Source organism: Mytilus galloprovincialis, chromosome 3 (genome assembly GCF_965363235.1).
Source record: "Mytilus galloprovincialis chromosome 3, xbMytGall1.hap1.1, whole genome shotgun sequence".
NCBI lineage: Eukaryota > Metazoa > Mollusca > Bivalvia > Mytilida > Mytilidae > Mytilus > Mytilus galloprovincialis.
The window spans coordinates 46364053-46376252 of NC_134840.1; the positions used below are offsets into that span (position 1 = coordinate 46364053).

A 12200-nucleotide genomic window follows, 5' to 3' on the forward strand; every position below is an offset into this window, starting at 1 on the left:
AACTTCAAGTTAATATAATATCTATATATTTCAATTGAAAACAGTTTTAACAGGCAAAGTTCAGATTATTTTAAGATGAGTAAATTGAAGCAATTGATGTCCTGCAGGAGCAGATCCAGCCATTTCTAACAGGGAGTTCCCAACCTAGGATAAAGGGGGGCTCCAACTATATGTCCCTATTTAAATTCATTGTTGATCAACCCTCCTTTTTGATCCACCATTAAACTTCCTGGAGCATCTCTTACTAACTCATCTACATGTTGGATTCTATTATGAATGTTAAACCAAACATTTCCATTTACATGCTAGTATTTGCTATATTCCACCAAACACATACACATTTCAACACAGAGATCATCATCAGATTTAAGTCAGGGTATTGTGTTTGGATAGGATATTTGTCTTTTGTATGATTTTAATGCTGTTTTTTCATCATGCCAGTTATTTTGAGGAATCTATAATATGACAACAGTTTAAAGGTCAAGGGCATAGGCTTAAAAGCAGTTTACCAGTTATTTTAATGTAATTTTATAAATATTTTGCATGAATTGTGACATATCAAAAAATATTTTTAACACAAAAATGTTATAAAGGCAAAACATTTTTGGTAAAATTTATAAAAAAGGTTGAATGAAGACTTTTTAGCTCTCAAACATTTACAAATATATTGCACAACAATAGTCTAGCTAAACTGAATTTTCCCTTAAGCAAGAATGTACAGTATTGTGATAATAAGTGGAGTTTGTTCAGTATATCTTACAATGTTTGTTTAAACAGAGTGGTCTAATCTGTATCTTGTTAGTGTATGGTCTTACTAATATCTGATAACAGTTACAAATTAGGGATGTCATTCAAACATGATTGTGACAATTTTCCTAAACTAATTTTATTGGGTATTTTGCTTAAATAGGTAAAGGGCCTATTTTGGCCTCAAATTTCAGGTTCATCTTACGAAAGATTTTGAACACTTTTTAAACACTTACGTGTCTATTTCAGTTGATTCAATTGGTTTATGTGAAAGATTTTAATAGATTTTGTCATTAAGAACGCTCTGATTCAAGCTTAAATATGAAAAATCTATCAACTATGCCAAAAAATGTCACTTATCAGATGGTATTTGTCACAAATGAAAGTGGCCACATCCGTGTTCATCCTCAACCTTTATATATGTTATGTATTATCATCAAATACAACTAACATTTCAATATTAAGAATGAACACGAATGTGGCCACTTTCATTTAAGATGGAAACCGTCTAAAATTTAACTAAAATGCTGAAATATTTATGTAGCAAAAGCATTCTACTTTCCAATAAATAACTAAAAGTTTACATTTTAACAATTTTGTAAAACTGCTATATTTTGGGGCCAAAAAGGGGTCTTTCTGGGTCTACTCCTTTGACAGAATCTCTACAAGTTCTTTTGTTCTAGCCCAAAAATACAACCAAACTGCACATTAAGATTTTGATGAAACAATTTGATATTGGTGTGCTTCACATTTAATGTCATTACAAAAAAAGTTTAAAAATACTTTTACATATTAGAAAGTATATAAATCAGACGGCGCAGAATGGGATAAAAGAACCGCAGAGGTGGTTGGATCTGGATGGGTTTTATCTTTTCCAAATGGCTTTGAACCGTTATGTTTGGGCCATGCAGATTCCTTGTCTTTTTTTGCATCATCAGAAATTGCTAAGCCCACACCAGAAAAAAAATTATAGCAGTTCTATATTACTTAATCTGAATTATTGTTGGGGACAGTCCTGACTTCGTTCAGATGTACAGTCTATAAATCTGAAAATGGAAAATTGTGCATCTTCTGTCAGGAAAGAACCAGCATGTTAAGGATTTTGGAAGTAACATGCAGTGTTTAAAATTAAAGGTTAAGAAAGTTGAAAGCAACAAATTTTCTAAATGTCTAAAAGACACGCTTAATATCTTTGGAAATTTTGCATGTCATCTCTCATCAGAAAACTTAAGATTGTGACTTGACATTATAGAATTTATCATAAGATTTTAATTGCAGACACTCAAGTCCAACTTTGAATATGCAATAAGTTATTCAATACCTGAATATTTTATCACATGCATTTATTCAAAGTGTTTTAATATCATCCATTCAATATAAAAAGAAGAAAATCCTTAATCCTCTAATTACAGTACAAAATTAAAGGGGGTCTCATCTTTGATTCAATATGTTCTCAATTACATAAAAGTAGTAAAACATTTACTTAGATGGTTGATACCAATACCATATAAACTTTCTTTCTGATTTATACCTCCTACTGAACAAAACTTATAGAAAAAAAGTGAAAAATTGTGTATACTGGTAACTGGAATTTTATAACAAATGTAATGAATTAAAATTATGTTCATGTCCTTTATCCTTCATTTCTTTTCAATAGCTATTTTGTTTGCCTCTATTGTACAACATGCATATTATAGTACCCCACTCCAAAGAGTATACTGCAATCACCTTGTTTGTCCCTTAGTCCTATTGTTCTTTATTAAAGAATGATTTGGTATGTAAGTCTGGAAGGTTAACATTACCAAAGTGACATAATTACAACTCAACAAACAACAGTACACAAAACACAACACAGAAAACTAAAGACTGAGCAACATGAACCCTACCAAAAACTGTGGGTGATCTCTTGAGCTCTGGAAGATTAAGCAGATATGCTTCACATGTGGCACGCGTCTTGTTGCTCATGCAAACTAAATAATGTTTAGCTGCAGTCTGTAAGAGATTTCAGACCTGCTGGGAAGGTTTTTTCTTTAACCCGATACTAAGAATTTTGATTAAACCCAGCATGCCTTAGAGATCTTTCTTAATTGTCTAGTGTATACATAGCATAACAGTGTAAGCAACTTCTTTAACTTACTGAATATTTGTAAAAATATTGTTTTTGGGATGAATATTTTGCGTAATTTAACCTCATTGATAATCTCTTGGCAGCTGAGATCAGCTGTCAGTTGTCTCATGGGTCAACTTAATAATTTGCTGCTTCTTTTCTAAACATGTTGTATTTTATAAGTAAGAATGGGACTGGTGAGTTTAGAATAATAGTATTGTAGAGTAACATGTCATCATTCAAACTCAGTGAGCTAATATGTTAAAAATCAGACACAGCACATAGTTTTAAAACAGTGCTGGGTATATCTATATAGGTTTCAGACCACAAATTCACTCCCTCCAATTTAGAATGTATGTAAAAAGTAAAATCATAAAAATACTGGATTAAAAGAGAACAATTTTGTGGTAAGGCTTATAAGATATGATATGTTTACCGAAGAATATTTTTACCTACCCTAAATTCCTACCACTAAAGTTCATGTTTACACATAAGCGTACAATCAATTATGCTTGTGGTTTGTGGTAAGAAACTCTCAACAATTATGATATGCATTATATAATACATGTATGATGGAATTTCTTAATGCTTAACTATTTTTTTAAAGGAAAAAAGGAATGTATTAAATATTTTCCCTTTATTTTTGTCATACAACAATTTTTTCTCACTTTTTACTTGATTTTCAACTTTTCTTGAAAATTCATAAGATTAAAGAAATTATTGGCAATTTATTTGTATTGCTCTACAACTTGTCATTTCTAAAGGTAACATGAAATAAAGCCTGTCAACATAAAATATCAGAACTATAGTACTTTATGTATTATCAGTATAAATAAGTTATGATTTTTTTCCTTTCACAAGCCAAGATATTTTACACTGGTTTAAAATTATGTCATAACAATATTTACAGTAAAATATCAATAGTAAGTTTGACATATGAGATATGACTAGGTTGTAAACCTATACCAGCTGTTGAGGATAATGACATTTTATTGGGTCACGTTGTCTTTAACATTGCATTTACAAATATTTTAAACATTGATTTCATGTGCTAAACCAACTGAGGTGCGCGCATAGGCTGAGTCCATCCGTAGGTGATAGATAGAAGGGGTTCTCTTATTTACGGAGTTTGGAAAGAAAATTTGAACTTGAACCATGTGGAGTTATGATAGCTTCAAAAATTCCTTGCTTTTGCATGTTAAAAGCCTGTTGAGAAGATGTATAAACGAATAGTTTGACAATTGTTAGTCAGTTTAAAGCAACACTTAAAGCAAGCTTTACAAGCATTCACTTTTTAAGGTTGTAATGTAAGTCTATGACATCTTGTTTGCTGTTACAGAAACAAAGTACATTTTAAACTTATCAAAGGCCAACAACCTTTTAAGTAGTATTTAGTGCAGTTAGGTGAGACATACTTCTGTGTCCACATCTTATTCAAACAACAAACAACCAAGGAATTGTTATAAACATGTAACATATTTTATCCTTGTGAAGAATTAGAAATATTCTGAATCTGATTTAGCACTGCATATATTTAAATTTATTTTAATATCTAATGAAGTTGACAACATATATAAGATTTTGCTGTCAGGAAGATTGAGTCGACCTACAAACCTAAATAATCATGCATGATTATTGCTGTCCTGACCTTGTATATTGATATACAAGTTTTCACTTCATGGAACTTTTGATGTATTGCATGTATTTGTTCATTACAAGTTCTATATGTTGCTTTTGAATTTCATCACCGTATTATAAGTTTAAAAAATAAATGAAAACTTACTGAATTTTAAATAATAATTTTGTGGTTTAAAAAGAACCAAATAATGTTCTAAAGGTTGGCAATAAATGCATGAAGTTAATATATAGGCAATTCAGGCTAGGCAATATATGTAGAATTCTGAAACTATTGGATAAATTCTTTTGCAGTGTGGTGATAGTATATTTGCCCTGTGTTGATGCCTCACTGTGACTTTAAGATTTAGGACAGCGGTAAAAGCACTGTTCCTTTGCTTTTTATACCACCGCAAAAAAAAAAAATTGTTTTGGATCGTATAATGGTATGGTGTTGTCGTCTGCGTCGTTGTTGTCCAAAGACGCATAACTTAAGTTTAAGTTAAAAGATCTTTATGCATTTTTTTCAGAAGGTTCAATACCACTAAAGAAAGCCTGGGATTCATTTTGGGGATGATTGTCCCAACCGTTTAGGAATTAGGGGCCCAAAAGGGGCCCAAAACCAGTATTTTTCTAGTTTCCAGACAATAACTAGTGTGTAAGGGTATGGATCTCTCTGAAATTGTACCACAAATTGTTTACAAAATTTTTCTGAAAAGTTTTAAAGATGAAATCTTCAATTTCACACTGACAGGAACGAGCAATAGATTTGAAAAGTTTTTTACCACATTTATTTTGTGTCAGAAACCTTTATTATGTCAAAAATTTTACCACAATCCAAAATCAGACAGTATCAATCTTGAATGTTGTGTCCATACTTGCCCAACTGTTCAGGGTTCGACCTCTGCGGTCGTATAAAGCTGCACCCTGCAGAGCATCTGGTTGTATGATGTTTGCTGTGCATGTAATTATTTTGTGCCGGGGATGGCTACCCCATATCATTTGTTTTTTTCTATTATATAGAGAATTAATTAACATTTACTTTTATCCCTCCATAAGTGCCAAGATATCAGAAATACTATGTAGGAGTAGATTTGTGTTATTTTATAACCTATAAACCTGTGCAAATTGATCTGCCCACTAAATATATTTCACATGTTGAATAGAATTGCGGAAAATTGAAATACATATAACTGCATAATTATGTTTTTTTTCTTCACGTTTGAAGTATTGAATTATTGATGCACATTGGATGATTCAATAACTCATATTTAATACATTTATACTAGTTTCCAAATCAAACATATAAAGATTAGGTACATATATAATAAAGTTGCAAGAAAACACCACCCACATGATTTTATTGGTGAAGGTTGATCCCAAAGGAGAAACCAAATGCAGGAAATGAATAAGTATAAAAGTTGTGGCCATGCCCTTGTTGGAACTTAATTTATTGCATGTTTAGACCATTTAAAGCCTAAAAAACAACAAACAATTTGTTATGTCTGTTTTAAGGCATTGCATCAACCACAATAAAAACTTGTTAATGGCAGGAAAGGAAAGACAAAAGCTGTTTATTATACTATATCTCTTATTACTGATTGTTAAAGTCATAAGACACAACTATAAACATGTTTATCATTACTATTTTGTAGGTGTTGGTGGCTACATACAATGTCAGGAATACACATCACCTGCCAAGAAGAAGGTAATGAATATTCATGTGACCTTGTTTAATAAATGATAACAAACATGGCAAGCTAGCTTGTTCTGCAGTTTGATTACAGAACCATTCACTGGTCAATTATTAATAACTTAATAATTTTAATAATTTATGCAAAAAAGGAGTTATGGTCTTTTATAGATTGGAAAATGGCACTTTAGTTTTTTCCCTGCAATAATTTATGAACCCTTCAACCAATGCTCTTTCAAATTTTGATATTGTGTTAGTGATAACAAAATGGAGGTGAAATTTAATTTTGACGATTTTGACTTATACTGTTTGAGAGTAATGGTCCTTGATAAATTTTCAAATTGCACTGTAATATGTTGTTTCAGTTTGATCAACCAATGCTTTGCAAACTTTGATATATTGGTATAATAGGTCAATTTCAAATTGATGATTTTCACTTTTGCAGTTCAAAAGTTATGGGTCCTTGGTACATTTTAAAATAGGCAAAAAAAACGTTGCAGGTCAAACAAACCTGACAGTGCCTTAAAAAAAACCAGAAACTTATTTTGCTGTATTGAATTGACTTCTCTTTTCTTGTTATTTTAGTTCAACCTCTATTGAGAGTTGACTCATTGGTAATTGTACCACATCTTCTTTTTAAATATTGTATTAAAGTGGTGATATTCCTTTGATTCTTAAAAGGCACTTTAAAGTATCTGAAATTGACCCCATAACTAGTAACTTTTAGTATTAATGTATCTTCCTGTATGTTTTCAGGACCTTTGGATTTTATGCCCTCATATTTTTACTGGAAAGATTTCTGGGTCTTTCCTCAGAAAAACATTGGCTTTGCCATATATGATACAAATGAAGAAGTGTAGTATGAATTTGTTATCACTGATTACATATATTTTTGGTGGCAACATTTGTAATTAAAGTAAGCATTTCTTGGAGACAAATTTCATGTGTGAAGTCCTGCCTAAATTTACTGGTAAACACTAATGTTACATTGTTACACTGTTAAACCCTAAATGTTACATTGTAACACTGTTAAACTCTAATGTTACATTGTAACACTGATAAACACTAAATGTTACATTGTAACACTGATAAACACTAAATGTTACATTGTGCAACACTGTTAAACACTAATGTTACATTGTAACACTGTTAAAACACTAACTGTTACATTGTAACACTGTTAAACACTAACTGTTAACATTGTAACACTGTTAAACACTAATATTACATTGTAACACTGTTAAACACTAAATGTTACATTGTAACACTGATAAACACTAAATGTTACATTGTAACACTGTTAAACACTAAATGTTAACATTGTAACACTGTTAAACACTAAATGTTACATTGTAACACTGTTAAACACTAAATGTTACATTGTAACACTGATAAACACTAAATGTTACATTGTAACACTGGTAAACACTAAATGTTAACATCATGATTGTAACACTGGTAAACACTAAATGTTAACATCATGATTGTAACACTGGTAAACACTAAATGTTAACATCATGATTGTAACACTGTTAAACACTAATATTACATTGTAACAATATATGATCTGGTCTGTCTTCTAAATGTCATTCTTTATGAGTAAAAAGTAGATCATACCCTTGGCTTAATTTGAATTATTTTGTATAGGAAGTGTCCTTGTCACATATCATGAATATATCTTTTGTTTGTGAAGTGTAAACTTCTACAGTCTGTGATAGCCAAATGTTCCATATCAATGAGCCCTATGAAGTTGTATACTCATATTACTTTAAAGGTGTTATTTTAACACAGTTCTTTTGTTCTAATGTTATTAAAGATACTGTAAGAATTTAACTTTTAAGTTCATAGATACTTGATGAGATAAATGATATAGAGATTATAAAGAACTCTATCTCTTGTTATTATTTTGTAAGAGGATTATAGTGAATATAAATGTCAACATTTTATATAAATATATAGTTTATATAAAGTTGTCAGTGTTATTCCTGGATAAGTTATGTTTTATCTTAAGAGTGAATGCTTATATACATATATATATTTTTGTTATATTTAATTTAAAAAACAAGAAAAATGTAAAATTCTAACAGCTATATTATTTTCAGTCTCTTCTTCAAAATTATCTAAATTATGTTTTTGTTTAAACTTTTAGAGGGAATGTTTCTAAAATGCACAAAAAGGAACTGAATTTGATTATATACAAAGTCGATGATTATACACTACCAAGAAAACTAAAGATTGGACAACATCAACCCCATCAAAAATCAGGGAGGCTTTACCATTGATTAGGTGCTGAGGGAGCTGTTTAATAATTTGTACTTGAATATGTTTTCCTTTTTGAAAAAAAAAAAAACAGTTTTGCTTGGTATGTAAATTTGAGACACAGACCTGCGTTTTTAATTCTTTATCTGTTTAAAGCTTCAGATTTGAGTGTAGAGTCTGTGTCTAGTCTCTTATGTTGAGTAGATCTGTTTAAAGATTAGCATAGCCTTTTAAATGGTTCACCCAGTATTATTTTTGCTTTTGAATTGGGAGTGTTAAGTTTTATTTACGAACAGCATTCAAAAGAGGCATTGAAAACTTATATAGTTTTGATTAATTAAAAACTAGGTCACAGCATTCTTGGGTGTATAGGTTAGGCATGTATGGCATGTAAACAAATCTTTTAAAGGTCAATATTTGACTATTAAAACATTTCTTCTGCTTGTATAAGGTTGCTCATCTTCCAGTAAATGTGATGTCAACATGCAATCTTGTATAGATTCTGACAGTAAAACGATACAGTGTTCTCGCCTAGAAGTATCGCTTGACGCCATTCATAATAACTACTGTGGGTTTAAACTATTCTTTAAAACACTAATCATCCATTTAAAGTAACAAGAAATGGTAATTTAATTAGGTATCCAGTAAGCTTATTATGGTAGCATTCAATATTTTTTCAATAACTGCTTTAATAATTTGTGCTAAAACATCAATTATAAGATTAGAAATACATTTAAGGTATAAACTTGGTTTTCTGTTTGTTTGTTAGTTGCTGCCTCATTAATAATCAACCGAAAAGTCTTTTATTCAGATTAGAAAAAAAATACCTTTACAGCAACCTTTTATATAAATGGTTTAAAAGTTTCACACAGGACTAAAGCAGGTCCTTTAAATTGTATTATATACTTTTGAGTATATCTAAAGTTTGAAAGTTAACATATTGAATTTGTAGAAGTATTTACTAAAAAAAACCTAGCATAACATAAAGGAAATCAAAATTGTGTATGGACCATTTCTAAAGATAACTGTAGCTTGATACTTCTAGTGTGAGTTATTGCAATTGTTGTCCATTATACAAAAAATGATATGAGCCAATGGCCGAAGGGAATGAGTCAGGATTTCAATGATGACTTTGGTTTTAAGTTTCAAAACATTATTTGGTGATTTTACAAACCAAGTTTAACTAACCTAAATAGCCATGTTTGATATAAGAATGAAGGACATTTTTAAACATTGTAGTATCATGTTTGTAAATATCAAAGTTGGGGAATATGTTCTTTATTAGTCTAGTTTAAGATTTATGTATAGTTGAATCTTGTTGGTTCAAACAATATGGCCACAAGTACTGTAAATGCCAAGTTTCTACTCAAAATTATATATAGAAAAAAAGACTGATTTATAGAAATTGATTTGTTAATTTGAATTTTTTACCCAGGAACTCTGCTTTACATTTAGTTTCTTTCCATACAACTTTCTTTTATTGATATTCATTTCTTGTAGTGAAAAAAAGATTTAAAATTTTAGGATACGGATGCTCATTATCAGTGTTGAATGACAATTTTTTCTTTTATCTTATACTTTACCTCAAATTTGCATTAAGGAATGATAAATTTCCCCGTAAGTACACCATAAACTAAAATGATCATGAAATATGATTGATTTTTAATCATCATTGGCTATTAGGTTAGAGTTTTACAGACAAATTGACATACTTTTAATGGTTAGAGGAAAAATTCCAGAAATTCACCCCAATAATGTCTAACCGAATAAAAATTGGGGCAATTTTTTTATTTCTTATATTAAAAACATTTTAAATAAAAACAATTTTATGACAATAATTTCTTTTTTGTGTCCTGAAAATTATCAAAATATAAAGTAACTTGTAATATATTCAGAAAGTCAAGGTCAGAGTGCGTTTATCCCATTTGCATGTTAAGTATTATAAACTCGGTCAAGTGAAACTTTTAATATGATTTGAATACATTTTCGGTATTTGTTATTTTCTTTGGTGATGTAATGTATAATTTATAAGGTGTCAAGAATTTGCAATTAATGTCTAGAATTGTGTGGTCACATAGTGAAAATTTGTCATAATCTGTAATGCTTTGTGCTATAAACACATCATCAAAGGTTAAATATTTGTTTACGAAGTCACAAAATCTTGTAAAAGATTCTGTTTTTTTGGTATTTTGATTGAGAAGAAAGAAAAACCTGTTTTGATTGAGAAGAACAAGTTAACTAAGTGATCTATTGTACATTGATCAAGTTTTATTATTTAAGTACAAGTCATCTTGTTTTGGTAAGTTATCATGCTGAGAATCATACAGTTTTAATAAATATGTGTTGCACCATAATGATTTCTACTACTGTTAACACTAGAAAAACTTGACATCCCCACCATTTCATTTAAATAAATGGTTTGGCTTGACACCAAGCTCTTTTGTGAGGAATAAGGACCACTTTTATCATCAACTTCTGCATTGTCCTTGTCACATTTTATTCATCTGCAACATCTTGAAAATGGTTAGGCAGAATTCTTGTACAAAACATGATGTTCTACCTGCTGTCTATAAATTTTTATTAGATTGATTTTTGGGTTTTCAAATACCATAACACAGGGGCAGATTTAGGTGGGGGCGTGGCGGGAGTGCGCCCCCCTAAAAATTATAAAGCAGGGATTGTCTTCAACTTATTTAAGTATCAGAAGAGACCATTCCATCTTTTTTAACATTCAAAGTATATAAAACAGTCAGTTTAACAGAATCATCTGCCCGTCTATCTGTCAACTCTTCACATTTTCATCATCTTAACATGTACAGGGACATACTGTTTTACCTCTGTCCGTCCATCCGTCAGTCAGTTACTCGTGGTGGTAGATTGTTTTCAGGATGGATTTAGGCGGTTTCTGCTTGAAACTTAAATTTATCACTAATTTTACCACACAATAGTTCGAAATACCTACTTTGCACACGGTGATCTCTTTAGAAGAATATTTCAATAATTTTACCTAAAAAAAAATTTCGCCTCCCTCTGCTTGGCAAATATAAAACTTTGTGCCCCCCTAATCTAAAATCCTGGATCTGCCCCTGAAACAGGGGGCAAAAACTTTGGGGGGTGGGGGAGACTCACACATTTTAGAATAAGATTTGTATGATTTATCCTTTCTTTAAAATAATTCATTGCTTCATTGCTAAATAATATGGCCTGTTAGATATGTAGTGATTTAATTAAAATTAACTTTACAAGTAGGGCTGAATTTTTGTATTTTTCATTCAAAGGACCATTTAATAATTAATACATGACTATTATGAAATATTAAAAACCAATAAAAAAAACCTAATTATGTAGGTGTGACCTTATTGAGATTCAGTTCAGTATTCATATTTGATGTTTTTATATATGAGTATTTCCAGTGTAAAAAGTTCAGTGAATAATTAGCTCCCGGAATCTAACTTTCCAGCAAAGGTTACCAAGGCATTGACTGATTGTTACACTTCTTCTGGTTATACATGTGTATGAACATTGAAATTTTAGGGCTAATATCAGTCATTTCTATTCCCTCCTGATTAAATTAAGAACTAATTTAACTAATTATTATGTCAGCTTTAAATTTTACATGAGTAGTTTTTTTTATTTATTATTTCATAACAAACATAGATTTTGGCATTAGAGCTCTTTGTGATTTTGGAAATTATCTATGATATTTCTGCCTAGAATGTAAAATGATGAAAAAAATAAGGGGTATTGGATATTATGAAGAAACATTAGATTAAATTTTAG

At 30.3% G+C, this 12200-nt stretch overlaps 1 protein-coding gene across 1 annotated transcript in view; it reads left to right on the forward strand.

The window, feature by feature from the left end:
• LOC143068120 (uncharacterized) overlaps nt 1-12200 on the forward strand; it is a 49002-nt gene that overhangs the window by 17337 nt on the left and 19465 nt on the right. The window contains exon 3 of the mRNA XM_076241921.1: nt 6124-6176. Coding sequence (XP_076098036.1) covers nt 6124-6176 — 53 coding nt within the window. The remainder of the gene's footprint in view (nt 1-6123; nt 6177-12200) is intronic.